General features: G+C 42.7%; 1 protein-coding gene across 1 annotated transcript; it reads right to left on the bottom strand.

The window, feature by feature from the left end:
- Nucleotides 1-10,843: 10,843 nt before the first annotated feature.
- LOC141640770 (uncharacterized) lies at nucleotides 10,844-12,615 on the bottom strand. The gene is made up of 2 exons (XM_074449451.1): nucleotides 11,832-12,615; nucleotides 10,844-11,637 (listed from the first exon to the last, which is right to left on the bottom strand). The coding sequence occupies exons 1-2, from the start codon at nucleotides 12,613-12,615 to the stop codon at nucleotides 10,844-10,846; spliced, it is 1,578 nt and encodes a 525-aa protein (XP_074305552.1).
- Nucleotides 12,616-17,462: the final 4,847 nt, after the last annotated feature.

Below are 17,462 nucleotides of genomic sequence, written 5' to 3'. Positions count from 1 at the left end.
GACCGTGGCACATCCCAGCTATCCCAGTACTCAACTCATACCTGCTCAATATCTGCTCACCATCTCCGAATGGATCACCGCAGGTTTTAAAACAATAAACTGGGGTCAGTACTAATTACACAATTTATATAATCAACAGTACAGTAAACAACATAGCTCAAACAGTCACACACAATCACCCACTCCAATCAATATCCGTCTCCGACTGTCCACTGGACAAGCCCTGCCAGTGGGGGACCGCAGCCGTACCCACCAAATCCCCGCTCAACATACCGAGCGATAACCCTGTCCCATTAATGTGCACATCCCCTTCCGTGGCGGGTTCCACGAAGGGCGAAAGTAGGGCGTGAAGCCACTCCCGCAAGTGACTCCACTCAGCCGAGAACGCATCTCGAGAACCAGAGACAAGCAATCACAATCACAACACAACATCAACAACCGTCTGAATCGATCAACAATCACTAATTACATCACAATCACCACACATTATGTAACTAATACTGAGTAGGGAAACCCTACCTGGAAAGCACAACAATCAGACGATCTCACAGCTGATATCAAAAAGTAAATCCGACCTTCCAAGCTCCGGGATTTGCCAACAATGCGATTAAAGCGAATGACGTAGTTTGATTTCTCTTCTCACAGTGATTAGGTTTTGAAAAGTGTTTTAAAAACAATGGCGGAAGTATTATATACTCTAATCGCATTATTAACAAAACCCGAGAAATAACTCTCCGCAAACCGGCTACTCGATCGAGTAGCTAAGGTACTCGATCGAGTGCCCCCTTACTCGATCGAGTACCCACGTTACTCGATCGAGTACCCAACAGGTCAGAAACTATTTTAATCTGCAACTCGCCCTTACTCGACAGTGTAAGGCCTACTGTAACACCCCGTAAACTTGAAGACCTTTATTATATTTTAAGAGTAATATTTTAATCTATTTTAATTTAATATTAATTTATTTGAAATAAAATTTATTTGATAAAATATAACCTTATTTTATTTTGAAGAAATGTAATCATTTTTGATAGTTTAGAAATGTTTAAAAGTGATTTAAACTATATTTAAACCTTTTCCTTTGTTAAAATAGATTTCGGATAAAAGTCGTAAAATTGGGATTTTTCCATTTCTTACGGTCGTTGGGTAAACGAGTTTGGATATTAGGCATATGAGTACTTAATCTTTTAGTAAAATCGTGTTTAAGAACTTTAATTTTCTCGGAAATCGCGTTCGACGAATATTTCTAATTTCCGTCGAAACGAACCAAAACGTAAACAAATGACCCATCTCCCCATGCCTTTGGCTGGCCACCTACCCTCCATTTGTCCCCTCTTCCAATTTTTATTTCCTCCATAACTCAATCTATCTCCTCCTTCTCTCAAACACCAAAACCCACCAAAAATCCTCCTTACAATCCCTAAATCCACCATAAATCCTTCATTTCTCCACCAAATCTCATAAAAATTATATATTTGGAATCCTCTCTTCAATCCTCATCTACTAGTAAGCTTTATTTTCATTTCCCCCAATTTTTGTTTAAGACACTTTTTTTTAGGGTTTCGAATTTAAGCTTAATAATTGTGTTTTTGTTGTCCTTATAGGTGAAGAATTTGAAGATGAGTTAGGTGACTCATATGTTGTTGAAGATGAAGAGTAATTTTGGGTTTTAGAAGCTTTCTCAAGTTATTACTTGTCTCTTTACTAGCTTAAGGTAACTATTCCGAGTTACTCGACGAATTAATGTCACATTAGTAGTGGTATTTGTTGTTTGTTGTTGTTTATTGCCGTTTGTTGTTGTTTGTTGTTGTTTGAGACGATCTTGTTGATAAATGAATGAATGGAGTAAGATGAGTATGCTTATGTTTAGTTTATGTTACCCATTTGTATATTATTGTTTGGAACAAATTTGGATGAGGAATTATGTGTTGTGAAAAGTCCGTGTTTTGGCTGGAACGTGTCAGTACCGGACCGAGACGGTTTCCAATATTTCCAAAAATATGACAGATTTAACGGCATCGAAAAATTAGGTGGTTTAGCCACTTGAATCACTCAATTCGGAGTCCGTGTGAGTAAATGGCGTTGTTTTATCGATAAAATTTATAGAAAAGTTTACCCTTGTGTGAGACGGTTATTTATGCTATTTTATTATGTGAGAATTTTGTGGAATTAGTTATTTTGTAAGTTGGAATATATTTTCTTATGTTGATAGTCTTTCACATGATATAAATTGGAATAGTGCATGAAAATGATATTGAAATGAATTTTTGTGATTTGGGCCAAAGTAGGCCAAGACTCTGAGCTGGGCCAGATTGACCGAACGAGTTTGGTCAAACTAGGTTTAAACCGGTCAGCCTCGATTTGACCGATGACCCGTCGCGGGACTCGGGTCGAGGGTTTGTCTTTGAGGTGAGATTGGTTGTTATTGGATATTTTATGTTATGCCTTGATGTTTGTAATTATCATTTCACATGTTGGTTGTTGGATGCTTTGGATGCCTTATGCTTGAGTCTTGTTGCCTCTCTGCCATTTTAGCTTGTTCTCATGGATTATGGTACTGTTGGTTAGCTGGAATTTGGATTATTATTGATATTGGAGATATTGTTGGATTGTCAGCTGAATATGCTCTTGCGTAGTCTTTCATATGCTAGGGTGTGTATGATCATTTGTGTGTGTGCAAGTTTGGACTCTTTGCCCCTCTTATGGTTAATTGGGTGTCCTACTTGTCTTGTGTGGTGTGGGCTAAAGTATTCAAGCTGGGACTAGGTCCTAGGTGAGTATTTCGGCCTTCATCATAGATAGGCAACTATAGTCTTTGACGAGTGTATGTTTGCGGCTTAATAGCCTTTGTGTCTTAGCTTGGTGGGTTTATATCCAAGTTAGGGCATGACCTCCTGACGTACTCGTAGAAGTATGTGGTCAGCTTAAGTACTAGCCAACCCTTTGGTGGACTCCTTAGGGGTACTCATGTGTGTGATCATGGGTCTTGGATGCGGTATTTTCCGCATGTCGCTAGGTCTGCGCAGGTTTAGGACTAGGGTGTTTACTTTACCTTGTGGTATAGACTCAAGTTACAGAGTGACTATTGACCGTCCTAAGAACTTGTGCTTGTCTCTAGATATATTGTCCTTTCTTGTTTGATGATTCTATGAATCATAGAAGGTGAGATGCAAGCCGGCTATGGTTGATAGAGTTTGGATTCCTGGATGTTATGTGATTCACATGATAGTGTAGTATGAGTCGGTCTAGTATTCACATGCTAGGACTATGTGTTGTTTTATTGTTGTTCACATGATAAGCACAATTGTCTAGCATCTATATGCTAAGGCTATGTGTTATTCATATTCTTATGTTTACATGTTATTAATTATGACATTTCGTGGCTGGGAGAACTCGGAGTTACTCCCCACTGACTGTGGCTTTCGTATTTGTATAAAATGCGATTGACAGGTAGGTGATGCATATATGGGGTACATGGACGAGCTTGCGAGCAAAGTAACCTTGGGACCTAGATTGGCTTTATTTTATTGTGACCCTTAAACACTTTTTATGTTATATACTTTTTAGGGACATATGTCTCCCTTTATCATATTTGGGTTGTATAACTTTGTTTCGCGACTTTAGCGATGTTTTATTATGAGATTTATTTTAGACCTTGCATGTTTGACACCTTCCCATTTGGATACTTTTATAACAGGTTCAGGTTTTAAAAATTACAGGTTTTTACCCAAATGAACCTATTACAAACATATCCATGCAGTTTTATTCTAGAATTACGTGTTTATTTTTCCGCAATGAATGAGGGTGTCACACCTACTCGATATAGTACCCAGAGACTCATAAATACATAGTATTACAGTCTTCCCTCCTTAAAAAGAACTTCGTCCCCGAAGTTCAAACCACAACAAAACAAAGACTCACACTACGCACTCCCGACTCAACAACCAAAACAAAACTCAACATAAAACATGTTACTAACCCAAACTCAACCCGACTCAACGACAACAACTATACCGACTCAACATAAAAAGGGTGTAAAAACTCTTAAAAACTCTTTGCGATCATCTCCTACCCCCCTAAAACAAACAAGGTTACGTCCCCGTAACCATACATACCTGATTAAAAAGGAAAGGATAACGCTCTCTCATGGCATCCTCTGCCTCCATGTAGCTTCCTCAGTCTCGTGGTTAGACCAAAGGATCTTAAGCAAAACTGTCTCACCACTCCTAGTCTTCCTAACCTTCCGGTCAATAATCTGCTTAGGTACCTCAAGATATGATAAGGACTCATCTAGCTCTAAGCTCTCTGCCTCTAACACATATGACGGGTCACTCACATACTTCCGCAGCTGCGATACATGAAACACATTATGCACTCTCTCTAACGCAGTCGGTAAAGCCAGACGATACGCAACTTCCCCAACTCGCTCTAAGATCTCATAAGGACCGATGAACTTCTGACTAAGCTTGCCTTTCTTCCCAAATCTCATAACCCCACGCATAGGAGACACTTTCAGAAGAACCTTGTCCCCAACCTGAAACTCTATGTCCCGGCGATGTAGATCTGCATAACTCTTTTGCCTATCCTGAGCTGCTCTCATCCGTTCCCTGATCATCTTAATCTGTTCAACCATCTCATGTACCATCTCTGGTCCTAGAACCACTGCCTCAGCACTGTCGTCCCAACAAATCGGATTCCTGCATCTCCTCCCATATAAAGCCTCAAACGGTGCCATGCCAATACTAGAGTGATAGCTGTTGTTGTAAGAAAACTCTATCAAATCCAACCTATGTTCCCAGCTACCACCAAAGTCCATCACACAAGCTCGTAACATATCCTCAAGAGTTTTGATTGTTCTCTCAGTCTGACCGTCTGTCGCAGGATGAAAAGCTGTACTCATCTTCAAAGTTGTTCCCAAAGATTCTTGAAACTCTTTCCAAAACCTTGAGATAAACCTCGCAACTCTGTCAGACACTATGTCCTTAGGAACTCCATGTAACTTTAACACATTCTTTCGATAATCCATAGCTAATTGTGCTTTAGTCCATGTATCTTTCATTGGCACAAATTGAGCTGACTTGGTCAGTCGATCCACTATTACCCATATCATGTTGTTACCCTGTTGACTCTTTGGCAAACCCACGATAAAATCCAAAGAAATGGATTCCCACTTCCACTCAGGTACCTCTAAAGACTGAATCTTACCTTGTGGCCGTCGCTGTTCCCCTTTAACTCTCTGGCATGTCAAACAACGGGCCACAAACTCAGCTGTTTCTTTCTTCATCCCAGGCCACCAAAACATGTTCTTCAAGTCCTTGTATAGCTTGTCACCACCTGGATGTACTGAATACGGTGTACAATGTGCCTCTGTCATGATTGTCTTTTTCAGCTCCTCATCATTAGGGACACACCACCTACCATCGAACCTCAAACTACCATCTATATGAATAGAGAATCGAGACACTGTCCCTTTATCTACCCCAGCTCTCCACTCAACCATCTTAGGATCCAAAGCCTGTTTACCTCGAATATTATCATAAAGATCAGGCTGCACTGTCAAATCTCCCACAGCATCCCCTCTCTGCATCATATGTATCCCAAACTTCCCCACCTCATCTCTCAACCTCATCAAAGATAGAGCTATACACAAAGAATGTACATCTTCCTACTCAAAGCATCTGCAACAACATTGACTTTTCCTTCATGGTAGATAATATCCATGTCATAATCGCCAATCAGCTCCATCCACCTCCTATGTCTCATGTTCAACTCCTTTTGAGTGAAGATGTACTTGAGACTCTTGTGATTTGAAAATACCTTAAAGGTCGCCCTATAAAGGTAATGTCTCCATATCTTGAGAGCAAACACCACTGCACCCAACTCTAGATCATGTGTAGGGTAGTTCTCCTCATACGGCTTCAATTGCCTAGAAGCATAGGCAATCACCTTACCGTTCTGCATCAACACACATCCCAATCCATTCTTTGAGGCATCTGTATAAACCTCAAAGTTCTCGATCCCTTCAGGTAATGCTAAGATAGGAGCTGTTGTCAAACGCTCCTTTAATGTTTGGAACGCCTTCTCACAACTCTCATCCCAACGAAACCTGTTCTCTTTCCTCATCAAAGCTGTCATAGGTCTAGCTATCTTGGAGAAATCTTTGACGAACCGTCTGTAGTATCCAGCTAAACCCAAGAAACTCCTAATCTCAGCAACATTCTTTGGTGCTTCCCACTTTGTCACTGCCTCAATCTTTGTCGGATCCACAGCTACTCCCTCCTTAGAGATCACATGCCCCAGAAAAGCAACTTTCTCTAACCAGAACTCATACTTGAACAGCTTAGCATATAACTCATGCTCCCTCAAAGTCTGCAACACAATCCTCAGATGCTCCTCATGCTCCTCCTTAGTCTTAGAGTAGACTAAGATGTCATCGATAAACACCACCACGAACTTGTCCAAAAACTGTCTGAAGATTCTGTTCATCAAGTCCATAAACACAGCCGGTGCATTAGATAACCCAAACGGCATCAGCACATACTCATAATGGCCATACCTCGACGTGAAAGCTGTCTTTGGTATGTCCACCTCTTTAATCTTCACCTGATGGTACCCTGACCTCAAATCAATTTTAGAAAAGACTGATGCACCACTCAATTGATCAAACAGGTCATCGATCCTTGGCAAAGGATACTTGTTCTTCACTGTCACTCGGTTCAGCTCTCTGTAGTCTATGCACAACCTCAAACTCCCATCTTTCTTCTTCACGAAAAGAACTGGTGCTCCCCACGGCGATACACTAGGTCTAATGTATCCCTTCTCTATCAGATCATCTAACTGTTTCCTGAGCTCCTCCATCTCTTTAGGACCCATCCGGTACGGTGCCTTAGAGGTTAGCCCCGTCCTCGGTTTCAACTCAATGGTGAAATCTATCTCCCTCTTCGGTGGCAACCCCGGAATCTCCTCTGGAAAAACATCTGCAAACTCTCCCACCACCGGTATCTGATCAACTGTCGGACTCTCTATTCGGTCATTTCTCACATGGCACAAGATCAAAGGACATCCCTTCCTCAGATAAGACGTGAAGGTGACAGCTGCAATCAACTTAACTTTGGGTTTGACCAGAAACCCACGATAAGACACACTAACACCCTTAGGCCCTCTCAAAGACACTTTCTTTTGATGACAGTCTATCTTAACTTTATACTTTCCTAACCAATCCATCCCGACTATCATCTCAAAACCGTCAAAAGGAAACTCTAGCAAGTCTACAGGTAGATCAACTTGCCCAACTATCATAGATACATCTCTAAACAACCTCCCACATGATACAGACTCACCCGAAGGTATAAAAACTTTCTCACTTACAGACTCATACACTCTCAAACCCAACCGTTTAACATGACTCGAAGATACAAACGACTGGGACGCCCCCGAATCAAACAAAACAAAGGTATAAATACCATTAACAAGAAAAGTACCAGTCATAACATGTGCATCCTCCTCAGCTGCTTTCTTGTCCATCATGAACAGCTTTCCACTGGTCTTCTGTCCACCTCCCTGGACAGTACTGGCTGATGTGGTCGGCTTAGCACCCGACCCCTGATTATTGTTGTGTTCGTAGCTAGTTTCTGATAAGAATTACCGCCATTGCGGTTACCTCCACTCTGGTAGCTCTGACTTCCCCGGTTAGACCATGACCCACCTGGCTTGTTGCTCGCATAACTCTATGCAGGTCCCTGAGAATAGCTCCCCCGAGCCGATCCCTGAAAAGCTCCAGGCATACTCGTACATTCATGTCTCTTGTGGCCTACACCGCCACAGCCATAGCAGGTCATCCCCCAACTACCGCTACCACTCACACGGCCACGCCCAAAGGAAGCCCCAGCACTGAACCCTGACCCAGAAGAAAACCCCTTAGCTTGATTGTGGTTACCTTTCTTGTGACTAGATTGGCCTCCACCCTCACTCTCAGCCTTTCTTTTCTCACTCACTCTCTCCTGAGCCATCTCCACCAACCTCTCATCTCTCCCAGCCCTCTCATAAGCTTCCTTAACATCGGTAAGGACTCCCACGGGTAACTTATCCATAATCTTGGGTGTTAACCCTCTCTCAAACCTCAGCGCCAGGTTCTCCTCACTCAAACCCATATCCTCAGATACCTAGACTTCTCATTGAACTGCTTGTAGTACTCAAAGAATCGACATATCGGATGTCATCTTAAACCCATCAAACTCCTCCCTCAGCTTACTCCTCACATGCTCCGGTACAAACTCTTTCCTCATAGCCCTACGAAACTCTTCCCAAGGTATAGCAGGTAAGCCCTGGTTCGCATACATCTCCCTAGCACTCACTTTCACCGTATCCCACCACTTGCCAGCTGCTTCCCTCAGGTAGAACGCAGCTTGTTCTACTCTCATCTCATCGGACGGTGAACTGGTCTAGTATGTTCTCCATCTCATGATGCCAGTTGTCAAGAAGGTTTGGTTCCCCGGTTCCCGTGTACTCTTTTGGGTTAAACCTCGCTATATAAAGACTGATCTTAGAGTGATCAACCTCCTTATCCTTATTCCCTTTCTTTAAGGCCTCAGTGAGAGCATCTTGGTGCTCCAACATCTTAACGATATCATCCATATTCATGGTCTCAGCTCTCGCATAGTAAGCGTTTCTCTTGGGCAGCATCTTGAAACAATATAAGAAAGGGTAGACATAAACACACGCACTATAACCCCAAAACACGAAAACAGACTGCCCAGAACACACTCGATCGAGTGCCCAAACCTACTCGATCGAGTAAGAGGCTACTCGATCGAGTGCCCACCATACTCGATCGAGTGCCTCGACATCAGACCCCAAACAGACCTTCTGACCTCTAACATACTCGACCGAGTAGCCAGGCTACTCGATCGAGTGACCCCCTACTCGATCGAGTGCCCGAGGTACTCGATCGAGTGCCCAAAAACTCGATTCTGGTTGCAAAATCGTCAAATACCCACTCGATCAAGTCAGACCCACTCGAATATGCTACCCGGATGCTATAACATATCCCAACATGTAAAACAACTTTATAAACATAACATCATATCATAGTTAAGCATACTATGCTACTCAACTCTTCATACGATTAACAAACAACTATATCATGTTATCAAACCCCACATAGTAAACACCCAACATGCTTCTCTTTCCAACAACAGTTTTATATGTCTCATCAATCTTTCATTCATATTCTCAACTTTCTACTCCAAACATCCAACAATTACAACATACTTCATCACATCCACACACCAGCGAACAAACAACACGTACGACTTGACATATATTCCCCCCATGTGACCGGTTCGAAATTGTAGGGCGAGTTCGCGACTTTAGAACGTCTCCCAAGCCTTTGCATTTGCTCCTACAACCTTTACCCCGGGTTCATTTTAATTGACTCCCTATATTCATTAGGTTCATTGGTTACAGGTTTCAGGATCGTCGCTCTGATACCATTTTGTAACACCCCCATACTCCAAGTGCCATACCAGGACCACCCAGGTATAAGGATGTTACCATCTCGGTTACTCGAGGCAATGATAATAAAATAAACAATAATGAAACAACGTTTAAATAGAAATACTTTAGTGAAAGGTTACAATCCAAAAACCAAACCAAAATACGAATACATGTTCTCAAACCAAATGTCTACCGATCTAACTGAAATGTTTATGAAAACTACTAAGCTACAGTGGAAGACTTCTATCATCAGACCGTGACACATCCCAGCTATCCCAGTACTCAACTCATACCTGCTCAATCTCTGCTCACCATCCCCGAATGGATCACCGCAGGTTTTAAAACAATAAACCGGGGTCAGTACTAATTACACAATTTATATAATCAACAAGAGAAGATAAACAACATAGCTCAAACAGTCACACACAATCACCCACTCCAATCAATCTCCGTCTCCGACTGTCCACTGGACCACCGCCCGCGATGGGGGACCGCAGCCGTACCCACCAAATCCCCGCTCATCATACCGAGCGATAACCCTGTCCCATTAATGTGCACATCCCCTTCCGTGGCGGGTTCCACGAAGGGCGAAATTAGGGCGTGAAGCCACTCCCGCAAGTGACTCCACTCAGCCGAGAACGCATCTCGAGAACCAGAGACAAGCAATCACAATCACAACACAACATCAACAACCGTCTGAATCAATCAACAATCACTAATTACAGCACAATCACCACACATTATGTAACTAATACTGAGTAGGGAAACCCTACCTGGGAAGCACAATAATCAGACGATCTCACAGCTGATATCAAAAAGCTTCCTCTACGAATCCTCCTCCTAACATACAAACATATAATCACTACCAAGCATAACATACTACAAAACCCCCAATTCCCCAAATTAGGGTTTAACCAACTTTAAAGAAACATTATAAAAACGGTATATAGGTCTTACCCTCGACGCAAGGATCACAACGGTATAAAGAAAGGTGAAATCCGACCTTCCAAGCTCCGGGATTTGCCAACAATGCGATTAAAGTGAAGGACGTAGTTTGATTTCTCTTCTCACAATGATTAGGTTTTGAAAATTGTTTTAAGAACAATGGCGGAAGTATTATATACTCTAATCGCATTATTAACAAAACCCGAGAAATAACTCCCCGTAAACCGGCTACTCGATCGAGTAGCTAAGGTACTCGATCGAGTACCCCCTTACTCGATCGAGTACCCACGTTACTCGATCGAGTACCCAACAGGTCAGAAACTATTTTAATCTGCAACTCGCCCTTACTCGACAGAGTAAGGCCTACTCGATAGAGTACCCAGAGACTCATAAATACGTAGTATTACACATACGCTTTTTGCAAATCCAGCTTCATTATCACTCGGGGAGAGCAATGTTTTCTATTGTAGAGTTTATTAAGATCTTGGCAGATCAAGATATTTTCAACAATGTCTCGATCTTTAATGAAGGCACTTTGTGTAGGACTAATTATATCAGGTAATATCTCACCCAGTCTGTTGCATAAAATCTTAGCAATGCACTTGTATATAGTATTACAATGGGCTATAGGTCGAAATTGATTTACACTCTTTGGCATATCCACTTTAGGTATAAGAGTGAGAGTAGTGTTATTGATCTGCTTGAGAAGCTTTCCAGTTATAAAGAAATCTTGTACAGCAACAACAACATCACCTCCAATCACCCCCCAAGCATCCTTAAAAAATTGATAATTGAACCCATCAGGACTCGGAGACTTATTGCCAGGAATTGAAAATATAGCTCGTCTAACTTCATCCCCAGTAACTGACCTAGCAAGGCATCTGTGATGCTGCTCAGTTAAAATGGTACTATGCCTAATAGTTGGGTGATGAACCCCTTTAACAGGGCAGCTAGTCCCCAGTAACTGAATGTAGTAATTCTCAAAAGCTGCATTTATATCCTGGATCTGAGTAAGAACATTCCCAGTCTCATCTTCAATTTGCACAACCTTATTAGAAACTCTTCTCTTCTTTATAGTAGAATGAAAAAATGCAGTGTTATCATCTCCCTCCTCTAACCAGTTCACTTTAGCTTTTTGTGCCAAAAAAGCAACCCTAGCTTCATCCAAGACTTTAAAGCCAACAGCTGCCTGCTTCTCTGCCTCAATAAGCTGTTGGTCAGTAGGTCTAGATTATAACCCGTCTTGAATATTATGGAGGGTCATGAGCATGATCTGGGCATTTTTTTCCACATCATGAAAATTATCTCTATTCAATTGTTTCAGATCAGATTTTATTGCCTTCATTCTATTAACCATTCTGTACATATGAGTGCCATAAATTGGAGCAAACCAGTGTTTCTTAATGATACCCAAGAAATTAGGAGCTTTCGCCCACATATTAAAATATCTAAAGGGAATATTCCAAGCCCTGTCTGTTGATTCCAACTAAATGAGACAAGGGAGTGGTCATACACCCCTTCAGGCAAAAAATTAGCAAAGGACTCGGGAAATAAATTCAGCCATTCATCATTTATGAGAGCTCTATCAATCCTACTGTAGAACCTTGAATGCACCTCTTGTTTGTTAGTCCAAGTGAGGAAATAGCCCATAGCTTTAATATCCTCAACACCACAATTCTGAACACAATGTTGAAAAGGGGCCATCTCAACACTTGTGATAGTAGCCCCAATCCTTTCATTAGAGTGCAAAATATTATTGAAATCACCTCCTATTAACCAAGCCCCTGGGGTAACCTTATGATAATTTTCTAAAGTACTCCACAGAACCTTCCTGTCAACTGCTTTGTTGAAGCCATAGACAAAAGTAACCCAATAAGTCAAGTTTCTGCCTCTGTCAGTAACCCTAGTATGAACTGTCTGAGTTGAAATGTGCTGAACATCTAAAGTGAGAGCTTGGGGATTCCAGAGAACCCATATCCTGCCCCCTTTGTGACTTTGATGATTAGTACAAACAGACCAGCTACCACTAATGAAATTACTTACTTTCATCCATTTATTATGTTTAACCCTAGTTTCAATCAAACCAAATATATCTAACTTATTTAAATGTAGGAATCTTCTAATGTCCATCTGCTTATTTATTTTATTGAGACCACGAATATTCCAAAATCCCATTCTAACCATGATCACAAGTAGTCCCTGGAACACTACGTCACTACCCACCTCCTAATTAGGCTCAACATTTTCCTTGTCTTTCCTTAAGAATAATTTGACTGCTTCAACATAAGAATGCCCACCCGGTGTAACAATAGGAGGATGTGTATCTTGCCTACTCAGTCTAGATGTAGTCTGAGTAGGGGATTTCCCTCTTTTGTCTCCAATTACTCCAACCACTCCTTTCTTTGGAGTAGCCAAGACAGGTGCAGCAGGAGCAACTGGTTTCTTCCTGCACACTTGTGTAATTTTATGAGTCCTGGCCTTCGTCCTACAGTGTCCTGTAGCATGTCCTATACCCCGACAAGTATTGCAGGTTATAGGGAGCCAATCATATTCCAAACGCAATTTCCTCTCTTTCCCTTCCTCATCCATGAAACTCAATGATTCAGGAAATTGTTGATTAACTTTCACTTCAATCATCAAACGTGCATAGCCTAAAAACATTTTCTTCTCAGTAGCTTCATCACGTCTAATAATTGTCCCAATTTTGCCTCCCAATTTGTGCAAGCAGGTTTTACCCTAAAACTTAAGGTCTAGCCCTACCAACTTCACCCAGATAGGAAGCTTCTCAAGTTTTTGCTTAACAAGTTCAGTTGTAGGAGTCCATTCTCTGATTATAACCAGTTTGTTCTCAAACATCACATAACCTTGCTGTAGAACTCGCTGTTGTATGGCCTTAGACTTAAACCTAACTAGAAAGATACCATTAGGCATAAAAGAGACTTGATTATACTCCTCCTCTTTCCACATCCGTTTGATAAATCCATCCAACACATTCCATGGTGGGTTAGCACCAATAAAATAACCAAAATTAGATGTAGACCAGTACTTAATCTCATCCTTAGCATCATCTAAGGTTAGTTTAAGTAAAGGTGGAGCCTTTTCCTTCTTACGAGTAACATCAGTCCACTCACCAGATGAATCTTTGGGTGCAGGATCCTTAGAGACAGCAGGCACAGCTTCCTCGTGTACATCCTCTTCTGTAATGAGCTCCAAATCTTCATCCAAATCGTAGGGTTCAAGGTTTTCTTCAGTAAAGTCCAAAACCCTCACCCTAGATTCAGTTTCCACATTCTCAGATTGAGACAACTCTTCATCATCTATTCGTTGTTCATCATAATTTTTGTTACAATTTTTGGAATTTTTATTACTATTTTTAGTAGTATTATGAGATTGTTTTCTTGCTTTTGCCATTTCTCAGATCCCAAAATCGATGCTTGCTAAAATTCAGAGCTTTTTCTCTCTATACATTCTCTCTCTATGTAAGCTGTTTAATTAATTTATTAACAGGTTTTATTACAAATATTTTAAAAACAATGTCTTAATTAGGAAAATGTTAATAATGACGAGTGTTTAATAATATGAAGAGGTTTAAATAATTTCTTAACATGTTTTATTATAAAAAATTCAATTAAAAATTCAATTTTAATTATAAATTATGAAATTTATTAACATGTTTTATTACTGATGGGCATATTCTGCACCCGCTGACCGAGTCAACATATTGAGCAAGGTCAAAGATATCCACAGTAAGTCAACGACTTAGACAGCCTAACCGACGCCACCTGTCGGCCTGTCACTTGGGTCTCGGCCAGCAACTAGCGGTAGGGGCACATATCCGCGTACTCATATCCAAGACCCCTCGGCCGGCCTGCCATGGGTCCATCGGCCGAGGGTAGAACGGTCTTTCCACCTGATTGGCCACTTGGCCACTACGTGACAAAAGGTGAAAGTCTATAAATACTCCTCAACCCTCATTGAGGAAAGGATCCACAATTTAACCTAAGAATCACTATTCACCTGGTAATATCTTCCTTATCTCTCTACAATATATTTAGCCAAGTAACAACAACTTATCTCTCTAAGTTTACTGACTTGGGCGTCGGAGTGAGTACGCTCGGCCAAAGCCGAGCCCTCAGTTTGTTCACTGTTTCAGGAGAGGTCAAGGAGGAAGTCAAGCAAAGACGTCATTCTACAAGCCACGGGTGGTAACAATACTTGCTCTGGAATTACACCCGGAACAATTGGCGCCGTCTGTGGGGAAAGATACTAAAAGTTAATCAAATCCCTTAAAAACACAAAACAAAAACCCACCCAAAAAGCTAAGTAGATGTCAAAACAACCAGAGGTAACAGTGACCCCGAATAACTTGTCGGGGGCAGTGCAAGGAGCGGAGCATACTAGGACACCGGCGGAGCCCATACTGCCAGTGGCCGACCAAAGTCCTTCCCCCACTCGCGGGAGGACAGCGTCGCCGCGGCAACGAGGCCATCCCCGGAGGACAGCAGACAGCGCCAAAACCTCGATCACCTCGGCCAAAGCCGGGAGCGACGGGGGAACGAGCCAACATGCTAACATATTTACGACGGCAGACAGCGCCAAAACCTCGATCACCTCGGCTAATTAAGACCGAGGGCGACGGGGGAACGAGCCGATATGCCTAGATATTTACAACGGCAGACAGCGCCAAAACCTCGATCACCTCGGCTAATTAAGACCGAGGGCGACGGGGGAACGAGCCGATATGCCTAGATATTTGCAACGGCAGACAGCGCCAAAACCTCGATCACCTCGGTTAATTAAGACCGAGGGCGACGGGGGAACGAGCCGATATGCCTAGATATTTACAACGGCAGACAGCGCCAAAACCTCGATCACCTCGGCTAATTAAGACCGAGGGCGACGGGGGAACGAGCCGATATGCCTAGATATTTACAACGTGACAGACGGCGCCAAAACCTCGATCACCTCGGCTAATTAAGACCGAGGGCGACGGGGGAACGAGCCGATATGCCTAGATATTTGCAACGGCAGACAGCGCCAAAACCTCGATCACCTCGGCTAATTAAGACCGATGGCGACGGGGGAACGAGCCGATATGCCTAGATATTTACAACGGCAGACAGCGCCAAAACCTCGATCACCTCGGCTAATTAAGACCGAGGACGACGGGGGAACGAGCCGATATGCCTAGATATTTACGACGGCAGACAGGCCAAAACCTCGATCACCTCGGCTAATTAAGACCGAGGGCGACGGGGGAACGAGCCGATATGCCTAGATATTTACAACGGCAGACAGCGCCAAAACCTCGATCACCTCGGCTAATTAAGACCGAGGGCGACGGGGGAACGAGCCGATATGCCTAGATATTTACAACGGCAGACAGCGCCAAAACCTCGATCACCTCGGCTAATTAAGACCGAGGGCGACGGGGGAACGAGCCGATATGCCTAGATATTTACAACAGCAGTCAGAACGTAAACTCAGTTGCCCCGGCCAAAGCCGGGAAGAGACGAGGGAAACGCGACTTGCTCTCGGCAAATTAAGACCTTGAGACGCAAATCTAGCCGCCTCGGCCAACCGAAGGCCTGGCAGAGGAAGCGATCAACATGTCTACAGATACGAACGCTGTCGGCGAGCTAACCCCAACGGGGACACCGCGGCCGACACGCTAGAAGAAACGTATACTCAGTACAGTTGAGAAACGCAAATCTAGCCGCCTCGGCCAACCAAAGGCCCGGCAGAGGAAGCGATCAACATGTGTCGGACATGCAACCACGGAATGTCAATCGTTGCAACAGTTGAACGTCAATCAACGCAACAGTAATCAAGCGTCTTCAACACGCCCCTTCATATCTCTTTGCCTATTCAGCTTCCTCAACAAATTCCCAAGTATCTGTTCTCCGCCGGCCACATGATCAACCAAGCTAGGTAGCACCGGCCGGGGGCAATCAAAAACAACCGGCACTCTCAACCTTGGTCTCGGCCAACGTCACTTTCTTTTCCACATCGGATGCCCTTTACACATCCATGTGGAGGGGGGATATATCTGGAACGGCCTCAACATGACCAAGCCGACGAAGAAGCTCGCCGATGAAGAAGTTTTTCCAAATCGCAGAATATACGCTCAACACACATCGGAGCCCATACCACGGCATAGACTACGCTGGGGGCAAATTGATGGGGCATATTCTGCACCCGCTGACCGAGTCAACATATTGAGCAAGGTCAAAGATATCCACAGTAAGTCAACGACTTAGACAGCCTAACCGACGCCACCTGTCGGCCTGTCACTTGGGTCTCGGCCAGGCAACTAGCCAGCCGGGGCACATATCCGCGTACTCATATCCAAGACCCCTCGGCCGGCCTGCCATGGGTCCATCGACCGAGGGTAGAACGGTCTTTCCACCTGATTAGCCACTTGGCCACTTGGCCACTACGTGACAAAAGGTGAAAGTCTATAAATACTCCTCAACCCTCATTGAGGAAAGGATCCACAATTTAACCTAAGAATCACTATTCACCTGGTAATATCTTCCTTATCTCTCTACAATATATTTAGCCAAGTAACAACAACTTATCTCTCTAAGTTTACTGACTTGGGCGTCGGAGTGAGTACGCTCGGCCAAAGCCGAGCCCTCAGTTTGTTCACTGTTTCAGGAGAGGTCAAGGAGGAAGTCAAGCAAAGACGTCATTCTACAAGCCACGGGTGGTAACAATACTTGCTCTGGAATTACACCCGGAACAATTACAAAAATTTCAATTAAAATTTCAATATTAATTATAAATTATGAAATTTGATTTAAATTTGTAAGAGTTATATAAATTTTGGAAGACAATATATTTAATATAGAAAATTAATCTAAGAATAATGATAATATCCTTTAATATTATAGTTATAAGTGAATTAAATTAATTTATAGATAAATGATTTAAATTAATGTCATGTAATAATAAATTGATAATCATGTGACATTAATTCGTCATGTCAAATTAAAAATATGCAACATCACATTTAAATA

This window comes from Silene latifolia, chromosome 2, assembly GCF_048544455.1.
Source record: "Silene latifolia isolate original U9 population chromosome 2, ASM4854445v1, whole genome shotgun sequence".
Classification (NCBI taxonomy): domain Eukaryota; kingdom Viridiplantae; phylum Streptophyta; class Magnoliopsida; order Caryophyllales; family Caryophyllaceae; genus Silene; species Silene latifolia.
Note: the sequence above shows the minus strand (reverse complement) of the source record. Positions and strands in the feature narration are given on the sequence as shown.

What these genes read in the sequence shown, in the direction of transcription:
- LOC141640770 (XM_074449451.1), bottom strand. Translation starts at nt 12,615, where the DNA reads ATGGGATTTTGGAATATTCGTGGTCTCAATAAAATAAATAAGCAGATG. An exon ending in GGTATCATTAAGAAACACTG is followed by an intron (nt 11,638 to 11,831) that starts GTTTGCTCCAAT and finishes TTATTGAGGCAG; the next exon opens with AGAAGCAGGCAGCTGTTGGC.